Raw genomic sequence first — 13,338 nt, 5'->3', positions numbered from 1 at the left:
GTCGGGCGATAACCTTCACAAATTCATACAGTCCAACAATCACTACCTAGTTCATTCTTTTTTGGCTCTAGTGCTGAGAATGCATAGTTCCTTACTTCGAATGGCTCGTGGAAGTGCATTTTTGCACGAGACATACAGCGGGAAAGCATTGGGCAATGCTTGGATGCGACACGCGCCTCGTCATGTCTTACTCTCTCATAGACCCGACGTCACATCCTACCAACAACCGTACGCGGTCGTATGAGTGGATCCGCTGCAGATACTGCAAATACGAAGCTCTATGCTTCCATGCTGTTAATACAGATCGACTGGAGTGCGCTCAAAGAAAGAAACGCGTCCGACGTCAACAACACTAATCTGCACCACACACAGCGTCTCTGAGGATTCCTCAAACATCAAGAAATGGACCCAACCCGCGTTCTGGTGACAGGCGGCTGTGGATTCCTAGGTACTGCCATCGTCTCCGCACTCTTACGCAGCAAGAGATACTCCATCACGGTCATAGACGTCAATCCGCCCTCGCTTGGCAGCGACACCTTCACCAATAGCGTACGCTATGTCCGCTGCAACATCATGGACTCATCTTCTCTGTCCAGTGTTTTTTCCGAAGCTCGACCTGCTGTCGTCATTCATACAGTGGGTGTCTTTCCTCTAGGCACGAAGCGATACTCCATGCGGGGCAAAGACGCCATCTTCAAGATCAATGTCGAGGGAACAAGGAATGTTGTTGAAGCAAGCAGGGAGTGTGGTGCAAAGGCTTTTGTGTACACGAGTAGTGTGACTGTTGTTCTGGATGAATTGGATCGCGATTTCAGGAACGTAGATGAACGTTGGCCCACAGGTGGTGTGCACACGAGCTACGGACAGAGCAAGGTAACCGATTTTCTCTTTTGTTGTGTTTCCCTTGACTATTCCTTGAAACGCGCCTGTTCTCTCTTGAATCACCTTGTTTCATGCCAGTTTTCACACCAGAAGTTCTCAACTATTCATTTCGCTCACATGAAGTACTGCTTCCTAGCCACCGTAACATCTCTCATTCAAAACTATTCACCCAAACTTTGGAAAGAAATGGAAAAGAACAAGCAGAAACTCACACGTAGTAGGCACTCGCAGAATCCATTGTTCTTTCCGCAAATACGCACGACTTCGCGACTTGTGCTCTGCGGTCGGCCCCCATCTTTGGCCGCAACGACACCGTTTGCATCCCCACAATACACTCGTGCATCTCAGCGTACCAAACGCCCTTCATCCTAGGCACAGGAACCAACCTGCAAGATTTTGTTTATATAGAAAACGTAGCAGACGCACACGTCCTCGCCGTTGGCAATTTGCTAAATTCGCAAACTGCTGCTGGTGAAGCCATGTTCATTACCAATGGCGAGCCTGTCACAGCGAGGGCCTTGTGTCTAGCAGTCTGGAAAGAATTCGGTCATGTTCCAAGGTTCCACGTTAGAGTTCCGGAAGGGTTGACGTGGTGTTTGGGTTACTGTGCTGAATGGGTTAGTTGGATGACGGGGACAGAAGGGGTGCTTAGTCGGGGTATTGTGAGTGATGGATGTCGCGATCGCTATGTCAGTATTTCAAAAGCAAGATTGTTGTTGGGTTACAAACCTCGAGTCGGCTTGGAGGAGGGTTTGAGAATCAGCTGTGAGGTAAGTTGGAGCAAAAACTGCGTAGGTCGAGCGGATGTGAAGAGCAAGGAATGCTAACTTGGTCTAGCATTACAAGGCGAAGTTGGGAGGAAGGAGGAAGAATTAATCCAAGACACACCGGGCCATAGTGAGCGTGGTTGTGTTGTATGAAATCGGCCGTCTGAACCTTTCTCTCTCCGATAAGGGATGAGTGATGCAAGAGCTGTTGCATTCACGATTGTTGTAAAAAGAACGTGTTGAGATGAATCATAGTATGCCATTCTTCGTCATGGGTTGTATGGTTCGGGAGATCATTTCCCAGCAAGTTCATTCGAGTTACTATCATACTCGTCTCTACTCATTCAACTACCTAATTCACGACTTCTTCGGTCTCATCGATGATCTCCTCTACAATCTCCTCAATCTCTTCCTGGTGCCCATCATCCGCCTGACCAGGCGTCTCTCCCTTGAGGGTTGCCAGCTCGAGGTCGGCTCCTTCGTCGCGCAACCTCTCAGTGACCTCCTCGCGCCACCTGCGCCACTCATCCAGCATCTCGCGACGAGCTTCCACCACAGCCTTGTTGGCGGAGCTCTTCTTGGCGACGTCTTGCTCATCAAAGACCTTGGAGTAGTTGCGCAGGTTCTTGCGAATTTCGGCCTGCTCCTCCTTGGAGAGAAGGGTCGGGGGGCGTGGGCGCCAGAGGAGCTGCTTGAAGCCTTCGATGGCTTCTTCGCGGAGGAGTGTACCCTTGAAGTCATAAAGATGGTAACCGTTCTCCATCTAGTGGGTGTTAGCAAAAGCAAAAAGACGTGACGGTAAAGATACATACGCGATGACGGAAAGCACTGGCAACGGTGGCGACGTAGCGGCCGGTAGGGTCCCACTCAATGTCGGTTACACCGTAGTGCTCGGCTGTATCCATGAGCTGCAGGTTGGCGTTAACTTCCTTGTCACCCTTCTCAGACTCCTCCTTGGGCTTGTCGAAGCTCATGTCCCAGAACTCGAGTTCAAAAGACTGCTGAGACTGGAGAGCGGCGACAACAACGAATCGTCCCTTGGGTGACCAGTAGATGGCGTTGCTGTTCTTCTTGTCGATGGTTCGGATGTGACGGAAGTTGCCAGGTGCGCCGCCCTTGAGCTTCTCGGGGGCGAAGAAAGAGACGGCAGTCTTGGGACCCACAGCAGCGCCCTGAATGACTTCGCCAGTGGTGATGAGCACGAAGCGGTTGCCCTTGGGTTCCCATGCAAAGTTGATAACAGTGTCCTTGATTGAATCGACGACTTCAACAGGCACTCCCTTTTCGCGGACACGGAAGATCTCCAGGTTGGTGGCGAGGGACTTCTTGGACTTGGAGTGGCGGTCGACCTTGACACAGACGTAGGCAGCTTCGGATTGCCAGTGCAGCTTCGCATCAGAGACGTTGAACAGATTTCGCGTGCGCACAATCTCTTTCGAGGGAACGGACATGAGACCGACCTTGGCGGGATTGCTACCGAGCTCGGGTGTCCAGTAGCAGAAGAGCTGCTCGTATGTCTTGATACCTTCTCTCCGGGGTGTTGCTGGAGCCCACTCAAAGTCCATGACGCCCTCGATCTTGACAGAGGTCTTGTCGAGAAGGTTCATGCGCGGCAGCTCGTAGATGGAAATGGATTGGCCCTGGGTCATACGTGCGACATACTTGTCGTCGGAAGACCACTTGAACGTCGGCCACTGCAGCTTCTTCTTGACGGGGTTACCATCGGCGTCGGTGCCACCGGGTACATCGATGGTCGCAAAGGAACGCAGGGGCTTGCCTGTGGCGATGTCCCAGATGATGTAGTTCTTGCCGTCCTCTTCGAGCGAGAGCGATGGGACCGGGTGGTTCTCGTCGACCTGGAGTGGGCGGTGGGACCAGGTGGTGAGGTACTTTTCGCTGGGCGAGAAATCGACGAGGTTGACGCCGGGATGGGCGAATCGCTTCTGCCTGCTCCATGCCTTGCCACCCCACAGCTGGACACCTTGGGCGTGCATGGAGGTGAGGTAGGTTCCCTGGGGCGACCACTGGATGAAGGACTCGGTCCAGTTCTCGCGGTCGACAACCTGCTCGGGCTGGTCTTCCTTTTCGTTCCAGAACACGCCGACCTTCTCCTGGCGGTACATGGCCATCTGGTCGCGGCTGTCGGCGTCGCCTAGCCACCACCTCAGGTGCTCCTTCTGCTCAAATGGCGGGATCTCGGGTGCGTGGTATTCCTCGTCGATGCGGCCCTCCTTGCCGTAGCGGTCGATGTCGGTGAGCTTGTTGACGGCCATGGTGTGTTTCTTGTCGAGCGCAGTTCCGTTCAGCTGCTTGACGGCCGCGACCGCCTCTGCGGGCGCGCTGTATTCGACAAAGGCATATCTGTGATGCCGTCAGCCTAGGTCCAGTCTGCCATTGCCCGCTGCGCCAGATGCAACATACCCTTCCGTCTTGCCTGACTCACCGACGGGCATGTGCACGCCGTCGTCCTTGACCTTGCCCACGCTGTTCAGCTTCCTCAGCACAAACTTGACGAGCTTGGCCTTGCTGTCCTCGGGCACTATGGGCAATCCATCGATCACGACAAAGGCATCGAGCCCCTCGTCGAGCCGCACCTGGAACTGGTCTTCAATGTCGGTAAAGTCGATTTGGCTCTCGTCGAATTCGTCGTCGCCGTCCATGGGCAGGTTCGAGTATGCGGACGCCATGATTGCGGTAGTGAGTGCGTTCGCAGTTGCGGCGGCGGGGTGCGTGCGGTTATAACTTTCAAAGTAATTTTGGTTTCGCGCACAGACACGGTAGTGGTAGTGGGGTCGTTAAGGACCGCTATTCCGGCTCACAGCCTTTGCATCTCACAACGTCGTGACTTCCATGCTCTGCCATTACTCATTACACTATACACACAGCACGCCAAAAAAAAATATGACTCCAAGGTCGCTGAGTCAACTCTGACTCTCAGAAGAACAAGCCAATCGCTGTTCACTGCGAACATGGTACAATGCATCAAAGGCCACACATACACGCATCCCCAACAGCACTGCGCCTCCATCCAACCTGGACTAGATTGCACTCATCTCCTCGTCGCGTCAATGGCAACGTCTTCAGCCCGTTGACGCCCATGGCACAAGTCCACACGCCGCCCAGGGAAGGTATACGCTAGAAGAACAGAAAACAAATAAGCATCAGCTAGCCCTACGAGCCGCGCTTACCTTCACCCAAATCCATGTTCGGGGTTTTGACCAACCTTCCGCTTGCCGAGACTCGCTTTTGCAGTCTTGCGTCCCGTTCACGCGCCCGTTCGGATGGAGAGCTGCCGTTGCCTGCCATGATAGGCGGCAAGGACGGCAGTTTTTCTACGTTGGGTGGGGGCTGACTTCCCACCATAGGTGCTGGACGTTTGCCCACACGTTGCTCTGTCTTGAAGTCAAGATAGCTCCGTGCCGAGTGCCCAAGCGGGATGGGTGCAGGCAGCATCGGTAATTCTGCGCCGTTTTGCAACAGTAGCTCTGCGACTGGGAAGGCTTTGCGGGTAGGCTGTGCTGTGCCTGGGCGAGTGGCTGAGCCTGGAGAGCTTGCAGGTGATGCTGTCGCTGAAGGCGATGCTGGGTCGGCGGCTGCAAGCGCGAGAAATACTGCGTGTGTGCCTCGTGACCGATCGCGCGCATTGGCATTCGCTCGGAGTGCCAGCGCGTAGAGTACGTTCTGGATGTCGTTTTTCTTAACCGACGCCAACAGCGTCTCTTCTGGATTTGCATAGTGTGACATGTTTGGTGTTATGGGTGCCACGAATGCCCGATCAGCATACTTTGACGTGATGAAGTGCAGCCTTTGCTCTCTTGTCGACATTGGCCCCGGCTTCAGCCCTGGGTCTAGCCTTGCTTCCCAGATAGCATTGCTGATGCGGTTGCCGATCTTGAGCAGTATCTCGATGATATCGGGAGTAAAGGACGTAACGTCCAACGTTAAAGAGCGGACCTTTGTGATGTGCGTGCCTAGTGACCGATGGATACCACTGCACTCAATACAGATGATGATGCCGAGATTGATGGAAACCCAATCAACTTTGATCTCAGTACCGCAATCCGCGCACATCTTGTTGCCAGCATCCGCATCTCGTACTTGCTTGAGCAGCTTGCCTTCGTCGCCAAACGTCTCTTCTCGTCGGTAACCGCCAGGCCGATCGCCCACTGTAGCATGTCGCGCTGGTGCCTTGGAGCCGTATGTGTTGCGATGACTTGACATTGATGGACTTTTGCCGGTAAGAACTGACGCGATGTCGCGATGTGTTTGTCCAGGCAGCGAGTCGGTGGATGGCCGGTCGGGCTTTCCTGCTGCCTCAACGGCTGTCTGCAAAGCATTGTTGACTGCACTGATCCATGACTTCATGTCTTCTTCGTTGGTTGCCTGATACACTCGAGTGTATTGTGGGGTGATGACTTCGAAACAAAACCGACGGTCCGCGTTACGCGCTTCCCTTACCGAAGCCATGCGAAGGTCGATTGGCTCCATATGGAGCTCCAGACTTTGCTTCCAGTTGGTATACTCCGAGAGTCTGCCCTGATCAAGCACGATCCAGAATCTGGACATTGTCAGCATCGTTTATTCAGTTTCGACAGAATGTACTTACTTGTGCCAGGCTTGCTTGTTCAAGCCCTTGGGATCCACATGGCTTCCAGGTCTGCTCAGTGCCCACAAAAGACCTTCTTTGCGATGTGCGCCTGAACCAGCTTCGGCCATTGCAGCAGGATCCTTTTCTTCAAGGTCTCTGATTCCTTTGAACTTGTCCGGCTGTGGCGCCACCATGGCTAGAGTCGCTTTGGTAGCCTCAGGGCTTTGTGGTAATGCTATTGAGGAGGGAATGCTCGTAGATGAGATAGTCTGAGGAGGCATGACTGTGCTCTGGAACATGGGCACAAGGCTACCCTTGCGGCCAGGAGGCGGCTCTGGGTCGGATCTTGACATTGTCCGGGGTACGCTACTCGATGATGCGGCGGGAGATGTGAGCGAAGGCGCAGGCACATCGTCGAACGTCTTCTTGATCGTCTCGAGTGCTCGCCTCTTCTCCTCTCTTTCGGTTCTCTGAATCTGAAACTCCTTGTCTGCTTCTTTCACCTCGCAACTCAAGGCCTCTAGATGTGGCAACATGGTCTCGATCTTTTTTGCAGTCTCTAGGTAGCGCTTGGCCTGGGCATCGGCATATCGCGTGAGATGGGAGAGGACTTCTTGATCTTTCCTGCCTCCATGCAGATCCTGCATAAAGGACGAGTAGTCGAAGCGCTTCAGTTCAAAGTTGCGCCTCTTTGCTTGGTATTTGGAATCCGTCTCTGCGCGTTTCTTCTCTTTCAGCGAGTCCTGTCGTTGCCCAAGGTATCTTCCCAGATACTGGTAGTAGTCCTTGCTCTCCTCCTCAAAGTCTTTCCGCTTTGTCTCGGCCTGCTTGATGTCGATGTTGTAAAGCTTGTATATGGGATCAATGATGAGTTTTTGAATGTTGGTGGTGTTTGACTTTTCGTATCCCAGGATCTCCTTGGCAATCTTGTCGAAGTAGTGATCAATAGCCGGCTGCACTGCGTTTGCATTGGACGACGAGGCTTCTCTGAGTGCATCCATGAGGTCGGCCATGGCATTGTTGCATGCCACTTGAGCTTCCATGGCTGACTCGGCGCGTTTGAGAACCTTCTTCCATCTTGTGCGCATGTTGCCCGTCTTCTGTTCGAGCGACTTCATCGTGGCGCGGAATAGCGGCCCATCGTCGGTCTGACTGAGATCCTCGCCCGGACGGGACACGTCGAGCTTCACCGGCGCGCTCCCGCTTGACAGAGTGGTCGTCTGGCTTGGTATGAGGCCCAGGCTATGCTCGGGAATGGGCTCGCAGATTGGCGATCTCGGGGGTATGTTGTCCCACTCGCGGTCTTCGCCCGCCGAGTCGCTCACTCGTGACTCTATCGATTGTGCCGAGGGCACGCGCAGTCGGGGAGGGACGCCAAGTTCAAGGCGCGGTGAAGGCGACTTTGGGCTCTGCAGCTGGCGCGCCGTGTCTGGAGTGGTCAGCGGGCATGTTGGAGATGGAACGGGGGGTGAGGAAACGGACTCTGGACCCAGAATGTAAAGCTCGCCAGCGTCTCGAGCCGGTGTGCGCGCTGGTCATACTCGACAAACTAGAGGATATCAGCAGGCGCGGCTACAGATAGGGGATGGTATACACACACTGCAACTTGTGCGCCAGCCCCCACCACGCGACTCTGGGGTGCGGGGCGGCGTCCATTTCCACGACCACTGGAACTGAACCGACGAATGGCCGCCGGTGGAGTAGTCGCCGACCAGCTCGACCTGAGGGTTCTTGTGGAGGTTGGGGTTGGCATGGAACTCGCGCGTGACGAGGTTGTCCAGGTCCTTTGAGCTCGAGGCGAAGATAAAGGTCAAGCCATTGATGTTGGTGTCGACCAGGCCGGTGGGGGCGACGTGGGAGGCGGTGCTGGTGCTGTAGCTGGTGGGAACTGCGAGGTGCTGGCGCAGGATGAAGGTGAAGTTGAAGGTCAGTTCCTCGTCGTTGGGCAGGCGCAGGAGGAAGGCTGGGGGGCCGTCCTGGTGGTGGGCTGGCTCGGGGTCCTGGATGTACTCGACGACACTGTCGTCGCCAAAGTCGCGCCTGGCAGCATAGCGGGTGGCGGGGAAGGCATTGGGCGAGATGTTGAGAAGCGTGCGGTTGCGGGCATTGGTGATGTTGAGCGAGGCCACCGAGACTGGGGGGTCGTGTTAGCAGAGCGCGGCCGAGGCAATGGTCGAGGGGAACAAGGGACAGGCGCAAGTCGAAGCTTACATCGAGTCTGGTCGCGCAGATAGAGGTCGCCTGCATCGCTGGACTTGCTGTGAACTGCACCCATGCCCGCTAGCAGCAGCCCGTCGAGGACGAGGTCTCTAGCGACGACGAGGAGAGGGGCCGACGGGTCGTGTGCAGCGAGGGCGGGTTCTGCATGGATGACGGGCGCGGGCAGACGAGACTACGGGTATACGATATGGGGTGGATATGGGGTAGATATGTCGGGTAGGATACAACGTTACAGAAGCGTAGTGCAGTAGACAAAGCAGCCCATGCCGCCTAGGTAAACGTTCCCGTCCCTGCATTTGGGCCCCGCTTCTTTAGTGCATTCAGTCCCCATTGCAAAAGCCGCATGTACCACCGCCGCCTCAAAACTTGTCCACAGTACATCCAACATGCCGTTGCGCATCCCCACGCTGCGCCATGCTCTGCGCCAGCCCCTCGTCAACCCCCGCGCTACCCAACGCCGCTTTGCCCGCGTTCAGGACGTGCGCTTTCTCGTCACACACGACTCCCAGGAGCGCATCCTCGCCAAGTACAAGGAGAAGCTCGAGCACAAGGCGCGCGAAAAGGGCCTCAGGGACCTCGACGAGCTCAAGGAGCAGTACAAGGACAAGATCGAGGAGCTGAGGAAGCAGGCCATTGTGCCCGGCGCAACCGGTCCATTGACGCCGCCACCAGAAACAACCACAACCACAGCTACAACCCCACAATCCCAACACCAACAGCAACCAAAGAGCCCTTGGCCGTCGCCTCCTCCGCCGCCCTCTGCTTCAGGCTCTCCCTCGGCGCCCCCGCCAGGTGTCAAGACGCTTAATTCCTTCCTCGATCTCGACAAAGTCAAGACTCTCCCCGAGAAAGAAGTCCAGGCCCTGTGGCGCCTACGGCACGCTGCCAATCCACAGAGCGTCCATTTCGCTGTTCCGGCCACGACCTTTGCCCAACTTCTCCGCAGCGCAAAGCAACACCCCTCCTTCGTGCTCCCCGTCCCCCGCGAGATACCCGCCGATGCCTCGTCCGCGTCACCGGAACAGCCTCAGACGCAGCAGGCTGCCGAGCTGCACTATCTGCAGTTCTCCCACCCGCACCTTGACACCACCACGCTGATGTTCACAACGCTGGCAGAATTCAAGCTGAGGGGCGAGTTCGCGAGTCCGCACACCACCATCACCTTCCACCAGGAGCTTGCCGAGAGCCACAACCTGGTGCTGGGCCAGGGCCTGGTCATCGAGAACAGAGGCGTGAGCGTTGACGAGGCCAGATGGCTCGTCATGTGCATGCAAAAGTTCTACGTGCAGACAGAAGAGGGCAAGGGACGCAGTGAACTGCTCAACATGTTCACTCGCGGAGACAGCGCATTTCAGGTAGAGCGACTGATTGATGAGGCCGAGAAGATATTGTAATTCTACATGCCGCCCACCTACCCTCGGAGCGGAAGCACATGCTGCACTAGACACGTCTGCCTGCAGAGTGGACATTCGGGCTTTTCCCGCGCCCAGTCCCCTATACACGTCCAACAGAAGACATGTCCACACGTCGTCACACTCGGATCCTTCATCTCTTCCAGGCAAAGCGTGCATTTCCGATTGCCACCACCAATCCATCCCATTGTCTCCTCGTTCTCCAGCTCATATCTTGCTTTTTCCAACGCAGGTGTGTGTGTCCACTTTTGTACGTCCGATGGCGCCGCTGTAGGGAGGGCAGATGCCGCGTCGAACAGCAACGCGTTGTTGGCGCTGTAGGCATTGGGGTCCAGGGAGACTTCCGCACCACCACCTACAATGGCTGACGTGCCTTGCGGATGGCCACCGCCCACCGCCGCCGTCGACGATGTGACAGTATTGTGTAAATGTAGATATGCCTGTACCGCCATTTGTAACACTAGTAGCACACCCAGGACTTCGTACCCAGCGCGGTTATCGCCCTCGGGCACCTGTCGCGTGAAGATGTATCTTAGGCCCCATATGCGCTTCGAGAGGTGGTAGTAACTCCCGGAAAAGTAGAATGTCGCCAGAGAGAGGGCGTACACGGGCGATGGCGACGTGATGGTATCGAGGTTTTCGAGTATGTAGTTCTGCAGGCGCATACCAAGAGGCCGTCCTATCCGTGCTTTGCTCCCATTCTCCTGTGCCTCTTGCTGTGCTCGTGCTTGCTGTCGCGCGTACCATCGCAGATTCGCCTCAAGTTTTGCGCGCACCCTTCGTCTAAAGGCCGGCAATGCTCTCCCAAGCAGATATGGCCCCAATATGCAGCTTAGTATGTATCCCGCTCTCCGTCCCAAAGCCGGCAGTCGTCCGCTTTCGCTCTCCACCTGAACAATGTCTGTGTATTCCTCGCCTAGTGTCCGGTTTCCTATCAGTGTGGTGAGACCGAGGTAGAGTAGCTCTCCGAGGACTCGCGTCTCGGATGCGTACGTGTGCGCGATGCGCGCGCCATAGAGCTTGCGCAAGAGTGTCGATAGCTGGTCCAGCAGCACACCAGAGAAGTAGGCGTCTTTCTGGTGTGACCGGATGATGTCTGGGGAAGCGGCGAAGGGGTAGGCGTAGCGTGTTGGAGAGGCCATGTTCATGACTATGTTGTTGCAGCGTGCTGAAGAGGCCGTGTTCATGTGTCACTTCACTACCGGTAGTTCAGAATGCCTCGGTTCCGCGCAAAGCAACGCGCGCCCCTAATCACTTCCGGCGCCCCCATGCTCATCCCGCAAGAGCATCTACACTCTGACGACACGAATCCGCATCTGCCTCAAACTGTGCCAACGTTTCATTTCTGCCTTCTCATGAGTTCTATCCATCTATACCCTTGACGCCTTGCGACGCGTTTGCAGCGCAATATCGCATCCTTCATACATACTCTCCATCCCAACATAGCAATGACGCTTATTCCTGCCTGCCATCATGGTTACAAAGTACCACGCTGTGACTCGAGGCAAAAGGCCTGGCTTATACAACTCCCTTGAAGATGCACGACAGCAAGTCATCGACTTTCCAGGCTCCTGGGTCGAGACATGCGATAGCCTGAAGTTGGCCGCAAAGTATATGTGCCACGTCGGCCGTGTACCATATGACCACATACGAGTATTCAATCGCGCCTTTGTAGAGCAGGGCAGCTTCATACCGCAGCCGTCTAATTCGTTCAAGCAAGAAATTGGCCTATTTGCAAGTTCTCAACAGCTCACCCGGGAAGAAGAGAAGAAAGCCCGTGTCGATGCGATTCGCGACGAGATTATATATCGTTACCTTCCCGAAGGCCTCTATTATCTGCAGATGAACCATCCCAGTGGCCGGATTCGCCTGGATGACGACCAAAAGTTACTCATATACCAAAGAGTGTGTGAACAACTAGGGAAGAAGTCACACAGAGACGTCGACGAGTGTATAGCAGAATTAAAACGTCCACCGTACGTCAACATTATAAATTTCGTTGATGTGCTCCGTAAGGGAGGCACATTGACAATCTTTTCGGATCCACTCAAGTTCTGCGATTACACAAGGAAAAACCGAATTGATCTAAATTACGCAAAGGAGAGCGAATTTTTATGCCCTTTTCTGCAGGATTTGCAGGAATTGCGACGAGTATCGTCTAAACCGTGCCGAGGCCATCAGAGCAATGGTTCGCGACAACAACCTAGGACGCGGAAAGATCCAGCGTTGCTTCTATCACCTCGTCCTGGGAACAAGTTCGTCAAACCAGAAATCTCCAACGACCCACACATGGTTCCTCCCGTTGGCAATTACCAATTCAGTCTTGAACCCCCTCCATTGAGCCCATCACTATCAGAGTTCAGCTCTTCGTCGAAAGAATTCGACGATGCTACACCATCTCCAGTATCATCTTCTGTAACAACTTCTCCAAGCCATGGCTCAGAAAAACTCTCTACCAACGTCAAAATTGAGCCTACTTTTCCTGTAATGCCGGCTCAAGTGCTAGACGATATTGGTGCATGTCTCGAGGACGACAAAGAGATAGCCACTCAACTCTCACAGCAGCCTTTAAAAGCGGAAGTCGGAGAGGATATACCGGAGGATATGTTCCAAGACGATGAGGAAATTTCCACTCAGCTCTCACAGCAGCCCTCAAAAGCGCAAGTCGGAGAGGATATATCGGAGGATATGTTGGAGTATATGATCCAAGACGATAAGGAAATTTCCACTCAGTTGACGCAGGAATGGCACGATACAGGCCCGGAAGAAAGTTCACGCACCAAGACAACTGGCAAAAGAAAGCAGAGCATGGCTTCTGGTTTGACCCACACAGTCAAGCGTGCAGGCAAGATGCTTAAGACACACAGGTGAAGCTCTGTTCCAGCCAAGTCATCGTGTCGATTGCAACCAGACGACCTTGCAACGAACATAACAGACGCAGGCGTCGTCCGCGAATATTACTTTCTCGAGAACTTTCACCTGTATTTTTAGTCTCGTTATCAATTTTATTTCTGTATACAACATGTACAATGAGACCCAGTGAAGATATGATGATCACGCATGTGAAATAAATTATTCCGAGTTTCCCGTACACAGCATAGGAGATCCATTGTTCCACGGGGATATCTGCTAGGATGTGATTACGGTGAGATGGATCATCGACGCACGACTGTGTCACCATGACGTTCACTTTGAAAAACTGGGAAACAAATAAGAAGAGAAGACAGGCGATTGTAAGAAGCAATATGCAAAGTGATTTGAAGATCGATTCTGTCAACGATAGCATATATCCGCGAACAGCATCGATACATCTGCATTGAACATAGACACATAGCATTTGCGACGATAGGGGTTTACAGCGGAGTGAACTGTGAGTCCTTCATGCTTGCAATGAAAACTGGAAAGATCAATGTTCTCATCGCTACACTAAGACGTCGCGGTGGAGATAGAAGTGGGGTTTCAATCGCAG

General features: G+C 54.2%; 5 protein-coding genes across 5 annotated transcripts; 2 read left to right on the top strand and 3 right to left on the bottom strand.

Annotated features, from left to right (window-relative positions):
* Positions 1 to 2,001: 2,001 nt before the first annotated feature.
* On the bottom strand, positions 2,002 to 4,336 carry AA0111_g9259 (Eukaryotic translation initiation factor 3 subunit B; the record flags this gene model as incomplete). The annotated part of the gene is made up of 3 exons (XM_028655797.1): positions 2,002 to 2,412; positions 2,462 to 4,010; positions 4,071 to 4,336. The coding sequence occupies 3 exons, from the start codon at positions 4,334 to 4,336 to the stop codon at positions 2,002 to 2,004; spliced, it is 2,226 nt and encodes a 741-aa protein (XP_028503154.1).
* A 484-nt stretch (positions 4,337 to 4,820) lies between these two features.
* AA0111_g9258 (hypothetical protein) lies at positions 4,821 to 8,512 on the bottom strand (the record flags this gene model as incomplete). The annotated part of the gene is made up of 5 exons (XM_028655796.1): positions 4,821 to 6,207; positions 6,256 to 7,666; positions 7,720 to 7,786; positions 7,836 to 8,371; positions 8,449 to 8,512. 5 exons carry the CDS (start codon positions 8,510 to 8,512, stop codon positions 4,821 to 4,823), a joined length of 3,465 nt encoding a protein of 1,154 aa, XP_028503153.1.
* Positions 8,513 to 8,843: 331 nt separating this feature from the next.
* On the top strand, positions 8,844 to 9,851 carry AA0111_g9257 (hypothetical protein; the record flags this gene model as incomplete). The annotated part of the gene is made up of 1 exon (XM_028655795.1): positions 8,844 to 9,851. The coding sequence occupies one exon, from the start codon at positions 8,844 to 8,846 to the stop codon at positions 9,849 to 9,851; it is 1,008 nt and encodes a 335-aa protein (XP_028503152.1).
* A 17-nt stretch (positions 9,852 to 9,868) lies between these two features.
* AA0111_g9256 (hypothetical protein) lies at positions 9,869 to 11,011 on the bottom strand (the record flags this gene model as incomplete). The annotated part of the gene is made up of 1 exon (XM_028655794.1): positions 9,869 to 11,011. One exon carries the CDS (start codon positions 11,009 to 11,011, stop codon positions 9,869 to 9,871), a length of 1,143 nt encoding a protein of 380 aa, XP_028503151.1.
* A 331-nt stretch (positions 11,012 to 11,342) lies between these two features.
* Positions 11,343 to 12,740, top strand: AA0111_g9255 (hypothetical protein; the record flags this gene model as incomplete). The annotated part of the gene is made up of 1 exon (XM_028655793.1): positions 11,343 to 12,740. One exon carries the CDS (start codon positions 11,343 to 11,345, stop codon positions 12,738 to 12,740), a length of 1,398 nt encoding a protein of 465 aa, XP_028503073.1.
* Positions 12,741 to 13,338: the final 598 nt, after the last annotated feature.

This window comes from Alternaria arborescens (genome assembly GCF_004154835.1).
Source record: "Alternaria arborescens strain FERA 675 chromosome Unknown contig_26, whole genome shotgun sequence".
Lineage (NCBI taxonomy): Eukaryota > Fungi > Ascomycota > Dothideomycetes > Pleosporales > Pleosporaceae > Alternaria > Alternaria arborescens.
This window is presented reverse-complemented; position numbering and strand designations above follow the sequence as displayed.